A 15,087-nucleotide genomic window follows, 5' to 3' on the forward strand; every position below is an offset into this window, starting at 1 on the left:
CTTAGGCCTCCTCTTTCAAAGCTCCCAACAGGAAAGGCACACATCCCCATGACAGAACCACAGCACAAGACTGTGGAAAAGAACACAGCCAGCCGAGGGTCTGCACACTTGCTGGGCTCAGGCACAGCAACGACTTTAGGAAAATCACTAAAAATACTCCAGATTGTGTAAATTTGGGACTGTCTGACACCACGGGCCTGGGAAGCACACAGGCGCAGAAGTCACCCTCGGCAGCAGGGAGACTGTAGGGTCATTCCTGGTCAGGATGATGAATAGAAAGGCTGGGGGCATCTAGGGAATTTCTGCCCCAAGATAAAATTGTATGCAAAAGTGCAGAGATGCTGAAAATCCTAGCTCACAGGCAGCACTAGGTTTATGGAGGGAGACCTGGCTGAGGCCCTAAAAGCTGCATCCCACAGCTTTCCCCTTGGACAGGCAACAAGCAGGAAATGGTATTCGGAGTCAGGGACCAGAAGCCCAGGGGGATCCAGTCTAGGTCAGAGGTGAACAGGGAGCCCCTAGTGGGCCCGAGAAGGAAGAGTCCTGCCTGCCCATGGTCCATGTCCACAGGACCTTCCTCTGGCCTCATCCTCTCTATGTGCACGTTTTGAGCTTTTGACGGTATTTTCCCCACTTAGAGCTGAAGCCATTGCGGAGACTGAATCAGAAAACAAGGTCCTAATCTGTGTGCAAGAGAAACCGGGAAAATGTTCCCTCTTCCGGCAGAGTGTCAAAAGGCAGCCACTGTCCTGGGCAGGACGTGTGCTAGGGACAGGCACGTGCTACTTTGACAGACACACCCAGCTTAGTGGTTGTGGCTCTGGCTGAGAAAACGCCTCCAACCGCTTAGTCCCAAGAGGTCGGAGGGGCCATCTCTGCTCCTGGACAGGGTGAACCACACTGCAATGATCCTGTCCTCGGCGGGAGGGGCACTTGGGCAAGTCCTTCAGTAGCCAGGGAGGGGACTGGCACTTCTCCCTTCTCCACATAAACTGAGCCGCTCACTCTGGGAGATTTCTAAATTCGAGGAGGAATGTGAGTTTCTGGATCTGGTTTCCATGAGTGCTGCGAGCGAAAGACTCACACCTCCACTCCCAGGATTAGAAAGAAGCAACAATTTAATATAATACTCAAACGGAGCATTTACCATTGACAACAAAATATGGCCCCGCCAAATAGGGAAATAGGTGCTGGGCAAAAGGGGGGAGGGGGAAGAGGGGTTGGTGCCTTCTCTCGTGGCCAACAGGGGACCCCAAGAAACGGATCACAAAGTTCTCCTCATCAGAATCAGGGGAGGTGGCCCTGTGCACCCTGAGTGTCAATGCTGTGTCCCCGCTGTAGCTCAGCTGGTCTCAGGAGGGTCATCGACCACCACCACTGGGCCCTTGGTTGGGGGTCTGGTGTCTGGAGAAAGAGAGGCATTTCCTGAGCGACCTGCCCTGGAACCACAGTGCACACCCCATCCCGGCCCCCACTGCGCTCTGTGCTCCAGCCCTGTGCTCAGTGCTCAGTCAGCCAAGAGCACCCCATCTGTCCCTGACACAGGGGCTGATATTTAGCATCACCCACTTCACAGAGGAGGAAACCAGTCCCAGAAACGTGAGTGCAATCGCCCAGGACGGGACTGCTCAGCAGTGGAGCTGGAACCCAGGGCCAGCTGTCTGCCTCCCCAGGCCCACGCTCAGCCTGAATGTTTCCTGAGCCCATGGTTTCAGCCACTGCCGGTCTGGACACTCACTCTGGCCTGAGCGGTTCTTCTTGCCTTTGAAGAAGAGTCGAATCTTTCTGACCCAGTGGTATCGGGGCTCCAGCTGGCAGGACAGGCTGTAGCTACAGGACAGAGCGGAGCTGGGAGCTCTCAGGAGCCACACATCACATGTGCATCCTGGAGCCTGCCAGCAGCTGGGGTCGAAGGGCCCCAGGGGTCGCCATGCAATCGGATCAGGGGCTGACCATGGAGCAACGGCCATGGGCTCTGGAGCTGGTCAGCAGAGAGAGGCTGCCCTGCCCTCCCCCAACTCCCGACCCGACTCACCTCTCCTCCTTGCTCAGGGGCTCCACGGCCTGGAACCAGGCCCCAAAGTGCTCGTCGGGCTGCACGGTGTACAGATTTGCAGCCTCCTGGAGCAGCTCGATCTCGTCCATCAGTTTGAATTGCTAGGACAGAGCAAGCACAGGATGCCCACAGGGCCTGAGTGGGGGACCCTGCAGGGCTCGTGGAGGGGGTGAGGAAGGGGGCAAGGGGCCAGTCTGGGGCCTTTGCCCACTTGGGAACCCTCCCTCCCTGCGATTCCAGTCAGGGCTTGCCTGCTCTCACACTTGGCCCAAAATAGCTCCTCCTCCAGGAAGGAGTCTTTGATGCCAGCCCTTCCCCCACCCGCCAATGCCATAGGATCCCTAGCTCTGTATATCGAACTGTGCAAATAAATGTCCCAATCCAAATGGGGATTGGGCCAGAGGGGGTCCTGCCCACTGCGGGGGGGTCTCTGATTTCCAACCCCCACCCTCCCCACCGGGAGGCCGCAGCCGCTTACCTCATTCCATTTCCGACAGTTGAGCACATTGCCCTGGAAAGCAGACAGCCGCAGTCCATCAGAAACAGCCCCCTTGGGCCAGCACTAGCCCCCGTCCACACCTCTTGCAATGTTGCACTACTGCCAGTGGGCAGGCCCATCCAGAGCCCGGACTTGGACCTGGGCCAGTCTCTGGGCTCCAGAGCAGGGGGCGCAGAGCAACTGAGGCAACAGACCTTGTGACCCAACCCTCTCTGATGACACGTGGGGAGACTGAGACCTCAGGCAGGAAGGGACAGCTCAGCCTCTGATGTGCTTCCTGACTGGGAGGGGCCCGACTTCTCTTCCCTCACTGGCAGGGCCAGAGGGAGAGGCTGAGTCCAGCTCAGACACCACCTCCTGCGGCCACACAGTCAGGCAGCTCTGAGCCTCAGCAGCCCAGGGAACCTGGACGGTGGCTTATGCAGAGCCTGCATCACCCACTGGGGAGATGGGCCTGACACCCTAACTCCCACACGAGGCTGGAGGCCCTGCTGAGAGGACCTTTGCCAAATGCAGAGAGCTCAGGGCTCAGGACAGGACTCTCTCCTCCCCACCCTCAGGAGCCTGAGCCCCCGGACCCACCTCCAGGCTCACTCACCTCCACATAATCTTCCATCGTAGCGTCCAGCAGCTCCAGGGAACGGAAGAACGTCACCAGGGAGGGGACGACACCCTGTGCCGCCATCGGGATGGGCATGGTGATGAGCTCCCGCTCTCAGGTGCCCCCATGAACCTTCCCCTGAAACCCCTCAGCCCAGCCTGCTGCCCACCCCACGCTCCCACACAGAGCAGCCTAGGATCGTCGGGACACCCCAACACACACAATTCCCTCCCCCGCTTCCGTCCAGGAACACCAAACTCCATCAGTCAAGTCCCAGGGCTGGCTGTTGGCCCCTCCCAGGGGCAGTGGCCCCTGCCCTTCCCCACCCCAAATCTGCCCTGCTGCCAGCCCTTCCAGGCCTCCTCCTGCTCACTGCCACTGCAGGCCCGTCATGCTTGGCAGCCACAGCAGATTCGCCTGAGGAGGAAGGCCCCTCTCCTGAGGGAGGTCTCCAGCTGGGAGGGGGAGCCCCCTCTCCTCTGACTCCTGGGCCCCTCCCCCACAGTCACCCTCACCTGCTGCCGCTGCCTCTCCTGGGCTCCCTGGCGGGCCCTCTCTGCAGTCTTTAACACGGAGGTCGCCTCCTGTCGGGGCCGAGGACAGGGTCAGTGCGCCCATACTCCCCTCCGCATGTCCCCCAAGGCCCCTGATCTCAGACCCTGGCCATCGGCTCCAGTCCCCTGCTGCCTCTGCTGCTCCCACCTCCAGGGTGCTCTGATTCTAGACCAGTCCTGGCTCCAGGACTCAGTCCTGTGTGACCTTGGGCCTGCCCAGGCCTCCCTGGCCCTCTTTCCTCAGCTGAAAAGTGTGAGGAGAACGTCACCTGCTTCCAGGAGTCTCCTGAGGACTCAGAGTCATCTGCGTGTCATCACTGCTCTCCCCTCACCTCTCGAGGAGGAGCCGGCACAAATCTCCTCCCGTTCCTGTCCTCCCTTGGATGGTAGCACCCCGCTGGGAGGCCTGCACCGCTGATCATTTCCCTCCACTTCCCAGAGGAGGAGACGGAGGCCCCCAGAGGGGCAGTGACTGGCTCAAGGACCCACTGGGAGAGGCCGCTCCCCGTGCCAGCTACAGGCCCTGTCCCCGCTGCCTTCACCCCAGCCCTGGCTCCAAATCTGACCAAGGCCCCGACCTCTGGACTCCAGGGGTGTGTCCAGACCCCAGCTGAACAGACAGGGAGGGGGAGGGCAGGGTGTCTTGGGGGACCTGGCCGAGTGGCCCCGGCCTGCCCCACCCTCACAGGGCTCTCTGACCCCCAGCCTGGGCCGAGCCTTGCCATAGCCTCACCTCCTAGGATCCCCTCGGGATGCCCCCCTCCCCTCTCCTTCTGGCCTCCTTCCAGATCTCCAGCCTCCAGGTTACCTGCACCAGCAGCTCCCTGCTCACGCGTTTCTCTCTCCTGACCCACTTCTTCCAGGTTCGAGAACTCTCCCTGCGGGGTGGGGAAAGAAAGAAAGAAAGAAAGAAAGAAAGCAAGAAAAACTGTGGGATGCTTGAAGGCAAGTCCCATTTATTTGAGAACCCAGCAGATCCAAACTGCCTGGGACCTGGATGAGGGATTTCTCTGGGGTGCTCTGAGCTCTAAGGTCCCCATGGGACTGCGGAGGGGCCTCTCCTCTTGTCCCTTGGGGCCTCCATTCCCAGATGTCCCAAACAGATCTCTTTGGAACAGTGTTGGTTTCAGCTGCATAGAGGCTTCTGTTGCTGCAAAGGAAACACCTGAGAATCTCCACCTGGGCTCAAGCCAGGATCTGGTCTGGAAGGAAATGAATCCCTGGGACGGAACTGCTGGCCGAAGGGCGCTGAGAGACTCAGAGACCCAGCACCCAGGTCAGTCCCTGTGCCCGGCATTCGCTGTCTCCCAGGTGGTCTCAGCTGACTTTGGGGGACATGCCGGCCCAAATCAGGCTGCCTGGGCCACCTCACCCTCATGGTGCTTGGCTGGAGAGCAGACCACCCACTACCCACCTGGAAACTTGTCCCCAGGTGTCTTGGAGACGGGCAATGGCAGGGCTCTGCAGGGCAGAAAGGATTGTGTGGAGGGAACAGAAGTTCCCGAGGCATCGGCACTCCTGGGGAAGCGAAGAGATGGAGCTGTGAGGGGGAGCTGAAGCTCTGCTGCCTCTGGTTTCTGTCCCCTCATGGACTTCCCCTGTCCTGGAGGAGACACATGTCCAGGGAAGCCAGGGAGGGCACACCTGCCACCCGACGAGTAACACTGCCAGGCGCAAGGATTTGTAGCTCAGCACAAGGGAGGAAGTGAGCTTGTCCCCACTGGGACCTCAAGTCAAGGTCAACGTGGCCCTGGCATGAGGGTCAAGGGACAGTCCAGGGACTAAGACCCCAGACTTCAATCCTGAGAGCAGAGAAACAAGAGGCAATTCTCACGCATCCAGACAGGGCGTGCCAAGGCTTACCTCAGCCACCCTGATCCACAGCTCAACCACCCTGGCCCTGTCCTGTGCTGTCATGCTCGCGTCCCCAAGGCAGGTGACGAGGATGCAATTGGCCACGGTGTTGTCGTGCATCACAGTGTCACGGACGGTGGGTGCCAGGTAGTCTCGTTCCCTGTTGTCGCGCTCGGACCAGATGGAGCCGAGGCAGTGGGCGGGCACCAACGTCTTGAACAGCTCCTGCAGAAGATTCGGAGTGTCACCCGGTCCTGCCGCACCCCAGCTCGGCGTCCACAGTCCCCCATAGGACCAGCAGGGTGAGATCAGAACTGGAGCTCAGGAAGCAGAGCATGTGGCCTGAGGCTTGTGGGAGTCCCTGGGTTTTGTCTGTGTCCACTGAATGCACCCAGTCCAGGATGACCCCGGACTCAGGACTGTGGGGAAGGGAGGGGACATTTGCTCCCAGCCCTGTCTCACTTCCTCCAAGCTCCAGAAGGCAGCCCACACATGCCCACCAGAAGGGCCATCATCCACCCATCCCAGTGCCCCTCGGGTCCCACTCCCCATTCCCATGCACATTCCCCCCGAGGCAGGGACAACCCCCAGCTTTGTTTGACTGTCTCCACTGGAGTCAATACACATCACCTTCCTGGTAAGTGCTGAGGCTGTCCGGGCCACCTGCGCAGATGGGGGATCCACCCAAGGACCTGGCAGCACTTCAGTGAGTGCCCATCCCCCACCAAAGGGCCAGACTCTGCCCACCTTCCACTCTCTCCCACCTCATTCATCGGCACAGCCACCCTGTACAGCAGGTGCTGAGTGTCCGTCTCTACCGTCCCCTGTTCGCTAGGGGACAGCGAAGGCTTGGGGAGAAAGAAAGCTGCCCAGGTCACAGTGTTGATAAGGGAGGGAGCAGGGATTTGGACCCAGATCATCGGAATCCCGAGCAGGGAATGGCAGGTGTGGGGCAGCTCATGGCACCGGGAAGGCAGGGGCCACCCACCCCGCGAGCTCCTCTGCTCACCGCAGCCATCCTCGTCAGCTGCTCTGCCACCAGCTGGGGAGGGAAGTCCAAGATGTTCGGCTTCTCCTCCCGCAGCTGGTCCTCGGTGGTCACGGCCCAGGGGCAGCTGGGCTCTGAAGCTGCCTTTAATGATGGCCCTTGCTCTGGTCCTGGAGTGGCTGACTCAGGGGCTGCTGGCTCCAGCTCTACCACACGTGGTGAGACTGGAGGTGCAGCTGGCTCCAGCCCGGGGGATGGCACTGGCTCTGGCTCTGGAAGTGGCAGGAGCTTTGGAGCTTGCTCTGGAGGAGGATAAAGAGAAAGTTTCACCCACACACCTGACAGTTTCTATGCCTTTCCAAAGATAGGAAGGGCTCCACTGCCTCTAAGGGAACGCTAGCCCATGAACCTCAACACAGACAGTCTTCCCAGACTCCAGTCCCCTCACCTTTCCGTTCGGCCTCAATGGCCTTGAGATGCTCCAGGTGGCCTGGCAGAAGGTAGGCATGGCCCTCCACGTGGGAGCCACCAAAGCTGACGTGCAGAGTGGCCAGCTTCAGGGTCCAAGAGGGAAACCGCAGGGGCTCCCTGCAATCCTGCCCTTGGCCCAGCCAGGTTCCCAGCAGGAAATAGATAGCACTGCGTGGAGGCAGATGGGCCAGAGAGTCAGTGGCCTGGCCTTTCCTTAAACACTGCCCTCCCAAGGCACTCATGTTAGCATCTGTGCCCCTGTGCCAGACCCTCCCCCTCCAGAGGAGGGCCCCATCCCAGCCCTGAGCCCTGGCTGGCTGTCCTGGCTGTGGCAGGCCTGCTCATCCAGCAGGCTGAACACAGAGTCTGTGAGAGTCTCTTGTTCCCACCGATACTCTCCTCCCCAAGGGTCTGGACACAGCCCACCCAAGCCCTGCATGAATGTGGGCCACTGGAATGAAGACTCCAGCAGACTTGGGAGCAGCTTGCTCACACACCTCCTACTATGGACCTGGCGGTGGTGCTCACAAGGGGTGGATGTGGAGAAAGGGAGGCAGGAGGGGCTGGGACTCTGCTGGGAGTGGGTCTCTAGTGAACAACGCAGCCCAGCCTCCCTTCCAATTCTCAAGGGGCCTGGGACCCATGCACAGCTCTCTTTGAGTCCAGTCCTGCCGGAGTGGAAGCCACCAGAACTCAGCCCTCCCATGGGAATCACAAGATGGGTGAGATGCAGGGTTCTCCCAGGCCTGACCCGGCCACAGCCTCCATCCTCTCCCTGCACCCTGTTTGCTAGAGACAGGAGGCCGTCCTTCTCGACCCAAAGACCACTCACTTTGGGAGGTGGTCCTGTCCTCCAGCATCCCGCACGCATTGGGCCAAGCTGCCTCCATGTGTCCCAAAGGGGATGAGGGCATCGCCCGGGATGGAGGGTAGATGGGACCTGTGAATGATGTCAAGTGTGACTGTCTGACTCTCAGATTAGAGGGGAGGGCCAGGGAGGCTGTCTGCTTCAGTCACTGAGTGACACTTAGTGTGTCCAGAAGTCCTGCTCAGAGTAGGTCCTTCATAGACATTGTTGAATGATCTCCAACCAGAACCACCCCGGGTGTCTGAGTGGGCCGGGTCCCCTCTGTGGCCCTAGAGATCCCTAAGTGGCTACACCAAGGACAAGCACCAGGACCAGCTGGATGGCATCTCAAACTCCTTGACAGGGTGCTCTCCAGGTGCTTTTCCAAACTCAAAAAGCCACAAGCCAGTGAAGGGAGAGGAAGACTACTTTCCGTGGGGGACAGAGAAATAATCACCACCAGCAACCACAGCATGGCCCACCACCCTCTCTGCAGAGCCGGGCACCAGGGCAGCACCTGGAGGGCTGATCCCATTCATCCCTGGGAGAAGCCTAGCAAGTTCATCCTCTGCCACCCCACCTTTCAGAGGAGCCAACTCAGGCTCAGAGAGATGCGGTGACATTCCCAAGGCAAGACACACAGCTGGCAGTGGGCAGAGTCACCACTGTGCTGAGGAGGAGGTGGGCAGTCACCTGGGAAACAGCTGGTCCAGCACCTGGTGGGCTGTGCTGGAGCCTGAGTAGCTGCAGAGGGAGGTGATGACACTGCAGAGGACTCTGCTGGGGAAGGCTAGCAGCACAGTCTCTGAGAGCCTCTGCATCATGCCTGCCTGGAGGCCACGCATCCTGCAGGCCTCAGTGACAGACAGAGTGGACTCATCTTCACTCTGGGTGGGACGAGGAGGGACACAGAGTCAGGGTCACCACTGCGAACCACCAGTGTTATCGGGGTCTGCAGCTGACCCAGGAAATCCTAGCCCCTCCCAGACATCTGCGACAGGTGAGCCAGGGGTCCCAACTCAGCAAAGTTCTGCGCTCTCAAAGTACAATCTGACTTTGGTCCTGCGAAGGATTCCACATTGATCTCCCTCAAGGCCATTTGCTCGCTGAGGGACAACAGAGCTCCCTCTGTGAAGAGCACCAGCCCAGTGAATCCTCAACAGACACCCCTCTCTAGAGAGGAGAACAGAGGCTTTGGCATGCCAAGTGGCTTCTCTAGGTCCTGTGGCTCAGAACTGAGAACCGCCCAAAGTGAGGGCTGAGGGACATCCCCTCTGACTGCCTGAGGCTTCATCAGACCCTGACCTGGAGGGAAATGTTATGTGGCCACCTCACCCCTCCCAGGTATGGAAACAGTGTACAGGGCAGTGACACGTTCTGAGAATCCCTTTGACTTTCAAACACGCTGATGGTTATTTCTTTTACATTAAAGGGAGTTTGGAGACCCTTGTTATCGAGGTTTCATTTTCAAAAAAAGGCAAAATTCAAAGATACTCAGGGCCTATTGGGAAGCGACAATGACATCAACGTTTTCTCTAATCTTCCTAGGAAAATGCAAAGAGTGCCCTCCTACCCTCCTATGCAGCTGGTGGGGAGGAGCGGAAGTCCAGATTCCTTTGGGAATGGGACTGTGGGACACTCATGGGGGACAGCCCTGGTAGGGTCCCAGGAGAACGGCAGTTTGAGGTTGGATTCTGGGCCTGCCCTGGTCATCTCAGGGGCCTGGGTGGGAAGACCCCTCCGTGCCCACTCTCACCTCAGAGCAGCCCTGGTTATTGATGGTGGCGCGGTGCAGCTGGTCCCTGTCCAGGGAGATGGAGTACCCGAAGCCATCCGCCAGCTCTTCCACCACCTCCTGCGTGCAGCTCTGCAAAGACAGTGCCCGAGAGCCGGGCCCGGAGGTCTGAGGGGCCTGCCTCGACTTGGCCACAGGAGGAAACCCCCGCACAGATCAGGTACTGAGCAGCATCTGCCTAGACCTCTAGCCAGGGAGGGAATGAGATGACACCTGGAGGGCTCGGGACTAACCTATGGGTAGAGGAGCTTGGTTCCCAGCACCCACTCTCCCATCCTGCTAGCCACCACCTAGGCTGGGAACACAACACACTGCCAGGCTTCCAACACCGAGCAAATGGCTCCTGCCCAGGGTGGGTCCCCGCTCAGCACCGCCGTCCATCTCTCACTCCCCTCCGACACACAAGGAAGCTCAAATTGTTGTGCAGGTGGCATCCAGTTGTGGCCTAACCCTGTTGGCTTTCCCTGTGTTACCTGAGTGCTCCTCCTACCAGTTGGACAGAGGCGGTGCAGGTGAGGGCCAAGCCAGTGTCTATAGTGACTGAAAAGGCTCTTTTTCTTGGCTTTCCTGAAGCCAGAGCCTCCACAACTCGGGAGACAGCAGGAGAACATCCTCTTGTCTTCAGTGTCGCCACTCAAGTGGGCTCAATAGGATGCTATGTCTAGAATGTGGGCGCCTGGAGACCAGTGTGCTAAGTTCTGTTGGGGTCTGTTTTCAAGGAAGTGAGGTCACTTCCTCAAGTTTCCCTTACCTGGGCCCCTTCCTTCAATCACACCCACCGAAAACCTCTCTGGGATCTTGGCTGCTCACCCTCCTTGCCCATGTCACCTCCAGAACTGTACACAAATAGCCAGCACAGATCCCAACACAGGACCTTGTGATGGAACCAGGGTTCCAGCTTGAGGACATGCAGCTGAGTTCCGACCTCTTTTTTCCTACAAGCTCTGTGTCCTGGAAATGCCAATGGGCCTCCCAGGGCCTCCTCAATCACCCAACCTGCACGATGGGGGCGAGGCCAGAAATAGCTCCCTTGGGACATCCTCAAGTGTAGAACAGACAATAGCGACAACACCTGTGGTCTGGTTTGCATGTGTCTGATGCACACACTTAGAGATTAAAGAATGACAAGAAGGGGTGGGATGTAGTGTGGAGTACCCCTCAAAACAGGACTTGGTTCCAGCTCTATGACCTTGAGAAAGTCACTGCCCCTCTGGGCCTCATTTCCAGGTCTGCACCTTTAAGAGGTGGAAATTAGGGGAAATTCAGATACTTCCATTCACTGGCATGAAACCTTGCAAGGTCTCCTGTTTGACTTAGAATCAGACCCAAATGCCTCGTGTCGGCCTATGTAGTGGGCAGTCTCCACTATGGCTCCTGGTGCTCACTGTCTTCTGCTGTGCACGTCCTTGTGGAACCACAAGTGGTCAGGAACTGCCTTCTGAATAGAATGCAGCCAAGGTGATGGGATGGCCTGCAACCCAGGGTTAAGAACAAAAAGCCTGGCCCTTCCTTCTTACTCATTGGCTTTAGTCCCCTCCGTCTTTCCCTCCTTCTGTTTCCATCTCTCTCTCTCTGCATCTTATATCTCTGGAACTGGGGGAGCAAGTGTGCATGCTTTCAGTTGTCCTATGAAGATGTTCCATAGGAGAGAACGGAGGGAATGATTGGCCAACAGACAGGTAGGAACTCAGACTTTCAGTCCAAACAAACCCCGTCAACATGCATGTGAGTGAACTTGGGAGCAAACCCTCCACAAGTCGAGCCGCAATATCGCCGCAGCCCCTGCTTCACAGAGACCTTGAGGCGGAGGCACCCAGCTAAGCTGTGCCCCATTCCTGGCACACAGAATTTGTGAGATGTTAAGGATTTGTATTTTCTAGGTGCAATGTCTTAGAGCAGTGTCATCAGAGAGCGACGGGAAAAGCACAGTCTGCCAGTTCCTGCCCTCTGGCCCTGCCTGTCCCCATCTACCCTCCTCTCTCTTCTCAGGCTCCTTCCAGCTCCACTGCCCTCTTTCGGACATTGTCTGGTCAGACCCACTTCTTCCTGTGAGCCTCTGCGCCAGCGGTGCCTTCCCCCTGACACTCAAACTGTTCCCAGACACAGGCAGGCGTGCCTCTCATCTGGCACCCTGCTCACAGCAAATGTCACCCCTATGATGCCTTTCAGAGCCTCCCAGGCACAGGCTCCACTGTCACAGGTCTCCCACCTGCAAGGGCATATCATCATGTCCTCCTTCTTGGTCTCATCTGGATAAAGTGAGTCCATGAAGGAGGGCTTTCTGCTTGGCGGACGAGGAGGCAGCTTCTTCTGGTTTCCTCAGGATCATGACTGTCTCTTCTGGGCTGAATGTTTCCCCTCCCAAGTCCATTGTGAAAGGAAATTCTCATTCCCTTGCTTTCAAGGGTCTGGTTTCCCCAAGAACTCAGGGAGACTGGCCTCTCCCTGGAATGCAGCACCAGCCCCTACACCCAAAGCCAGAAAATTAGCACCCAGCTTGAAACACCACCAGATCCTGAAGTCAATTCCTGCTGAGGTCCCACATCCATTTTGTAACCCCATAGTATCTCCTGATCTCACCTTTCCCCTAAGACACAGCTCCCAGCCTGCCCTTGGCTTCTTAGAGGAACAGTGGGATTTCCCAGAAGCACTCCCAGACTGGGCAAGAAATGTCTTGAAATGTTCTCTATGTATTTTCCAGGACATGGGATATGGGGAGAAGTCATTTTGGTTGTGTATGTGCAACAGTTTTGATGCGAATAGCATCTTTTTCAGACAGAGATCAAAGAGTGGGGCTACAGGATGTAACAAGAAAATGGATACACTGAGCCAACGTCTTCATGGTGTGAAGTCATAGGGAGCAAAGAAGATGGTTAAGAGCAGAGAATATGGAGCCACAACTTATGTTCAAATTCCACCTCAATCACTTCCTAGATATTGGTAGAGGGCAAAGTACTTACCTCATTGGTGCCTCAGTTTCTTCATCTGTTGTTGGCAAGAAGGATAAGTGTACCTAATTTGTGAGGATATGGAGAGTGCTAAAGGAGTTAATGTTTCAAAACACTTGCAACATCCAGCACATTGCATGCCCTGTACGCATACATTACAAATGAAATGTAAATGTTCTTCTGAAGCTGTCTGTTTGCTCCAGACGGGAGACTAGGGGCTGGAAGGATGTAGACAGCACTCCCTGAGACAGCACGTATCGATGAATGAACAACACTGTTGAAGGCATTACCAATGGCACATCCGCCTCCCTATGGACATTCCCAGGCACAATCACACCCAAGCATCCCTCCTCCGTCCTGCATCATCTTCTGGGATTCTATCCAGGAATCACGGGGGCTTCTTGAACCCTGGGACCCACACCCGCCACAGGTTCTCTTCTGTCTGACAGCAAACCCCAGGCCTTGTCCTAATGGCTGCAGCCCACAGGCTCTTCACTCTGATCCTTTTCTTCACTTGAGGGAGACGTGTCATTCCCAGAGCTGGGCACACAGAGTGTCAGCCTTGGAGGAAATGCCTCCCTGGCCAGTGGCAGGTGGAAGAGCGCCGTGACGGAGTAGGATTTGTGGAGAGTCCTCCAGGTGTGGTCAGAAGGGGCCCAGCCAGGGCATTTGTCAGCAAGGTCTGGTTGGTGGACCTTGGTGACAAAAGAGTGGTGGGGACAGCATGTTTTAGAGTTCCTGGCATGAGACAATCCACAGGATGGTCATGAAGTCAGAATCAGCCTAGTGAGGTCCAGCTCAATCCACTGTCATCTGTTCCCTGACTGGCTCACTAATCCAGGAGTGATTTACAAGGGCGATATTCGTCTTCTACCATCTTTTCGTTGATTGGCAGGAGCTAGTATTCTTTACAAAACTTGTGTATTTTTACATAGGAAACGATAGGTGAGTTCTGTAACAACCCTTCTTGCAAAGTTCTCACTAACGTATTGAGTCTCTAACAGAATCCACCGCTGGGAACTTCACAAAAGATCCTGACCTTTACTCTCTGGTTTTAGATCTTCCTGATTGGTAAATTTTCTTGACTCCTGGCTCCTTTCCTGAGGTTCGTCCACTTAGAACAATGTAGGACTGCAAGCTCTTGCCACTTGAGAAGTAGTGGTTCAACTCTATGATGTTGGTCTTGCTTTCTAAGTGTGTGTGTGTGTATGTATGTGTGTATGAGACTGTTTTCTGCATCTTGCCACGTGGGTCAGATTGACTTCTTTCCTTGGAAAAGTTGTCCCTAACCACTTTCTCTGGGCTTCATTTTCAAGTCTTGAACAGTGCTGTCCAACAGTAGAATTTCACACTCTATCTAATGAAATTTAAACTTTTTTTAAATACTGACATTTAAAAAACTAAAAATAAACAAGTGAAACTAATTTTTAATGGTATATGTAAACCCATTATAACCAAGATATTACCATTTGTCCAGGCAATCTATATAAAAATTAATAGTGAGATAGTTCACATTTTTTTTTAATTGGGATCAACAAATCCATTTACATAGTCTCCATTTGTAAGTTGAAATTGTTTACATACGTGGTTTCTGTGTCCCCCACTCAGAACCTGGGCTGACGTGTTAGAGAGGAAAGAAAGCAGAACAGGCATAAGTAACGATCACTGTCAATCCAGCTCAGCACGAACACTCACCACTGACAAAAAGGCTGTCCCTGAGCAGGGAGTAGAGGCCCCTCGGGGTGACATGGTGGATCAGCTGGTTCAGCACCCAGGAATGCTGCTCTCTGTCACATGGGGTCTCTGTCACACTCTCCATCATGAGCCATGGGGTCAGGGTGGTAGGTGCAGGCAGCTTCCATGCTGGAGGCTGCCCCTTCCTCCGCAGGCCCGGGGAGAGAGGAATGTGGGGACTCTAGAGAGATGTCCTGAATCCTCTGATAATGGGGGCCAGAGGGAGGGAGGAGCAAATTGGCAGTCAGTGGAAATTGAGTCAGTGAAAATTGGAGCAAATTGAGTCGGTGAAAATTGGGGTGGTCACCGAAAGTGTTCATGACTCTCAAATGCTCAGAAAAGGGACTTCCCTGAGGGAGATCAGTCTACAGCCCAAGACAAGGGGCCCAGGCTGCTCTTCTTGAACAAGGATCCAAGCAGGGGAGGAGGCAGGAGAAGGACGAGCAGGAGAGACAGCAGGTTGGGTGCGGCTGGCTGGGACTCATCCTGCCGGGAGCTGCTGGCACCAGGGTCTCATCAGGTGCTGCAGGACTCTCTCAGTGGAGTTCAATGTGGCTGAGCTCTTGCTCATGTCTGTCAAATACTGGATGTTGGAGATGGTGGAGTTGAGTGTGAGGGCCTTCAGGTCGTGCCCCTTGGCTGCAAGAAGAGAGGGAGAGAGATGGCCATCACTGAGAGCTGGGCTGAGACCAGATCAGAAGCCTGAACTCAGTATCATCTGTTGCCTTTGCTCCCAGTGG

General features: G+C 56.2%; 1 protein-coding gene across 1 annotated transcript; it reads right to left on the minus strand.

Moving 5' to 3' along the window:
- Window positions 1–1,102: 1,102 nt before the first annotated feature.
- Window positions 1,103–3,912, minus strand: LOC139044969 (ral guanine nucleotide dissociation stimulator-like). The gene is made up of 6 exons (XM_070506567.1): window positions 3,672–3,912; window positions 3,154–3,228; window positions 2,535–2,567; window positions 2,036–2,157; window positions 1,739–1,830; window positions 1,103–1,404 (listed from the first exon to the last, which is right to left on the minus strand). The coding sequence occupies exons 2-6, from the start codon at window positions 3,169–3,171 to the stop codon at window positions 1,343–1,345; spliced, it is 327 nt and encodes a 108-aa protein (XP_070362668.1). The 5' UTR covers window positions 3,172–3,228; window positions 3,672–3,912; the 3' UTR covers window positions 1,103–1,342.
- Window positions 3,913–15,087: the final 11,175 nt, after the last annotated feature.

This window comes from Equus asinus, chromosome 3 (assembly GCF_041296235.1).
Source record: "Equus asinus isolate D_3611 breed Donkey chromosome 3, EquAss-T2T_v2, whole genome shotgun sequence".
Taxonomy (NCBI): domain Eukaryota; kingdom Metazoa; phylum Chordata; class Mammalia; order Perissodactyla; family Equidae; genus Equus; species Equus asinus.

Coding starts and splice junctions, on each gene's coding strand:
- LOC139044969 (XM_070506567.1), bottom strand. Junction 2,158..2,534: donor ACTGTCGGAAATGGAATGAG/GTAAGCGGCTGC, acceptor GCTCTGTCCTAG/CAATTCAAACTGATGGACGA. Junction 1,405..1,738: donor GAAGAACCGCTCAGGCCAGA/GTGAGTGTCCAG, acceptor CTCTTTCTCCAG/ACACCAGACCCCCAACCAAG.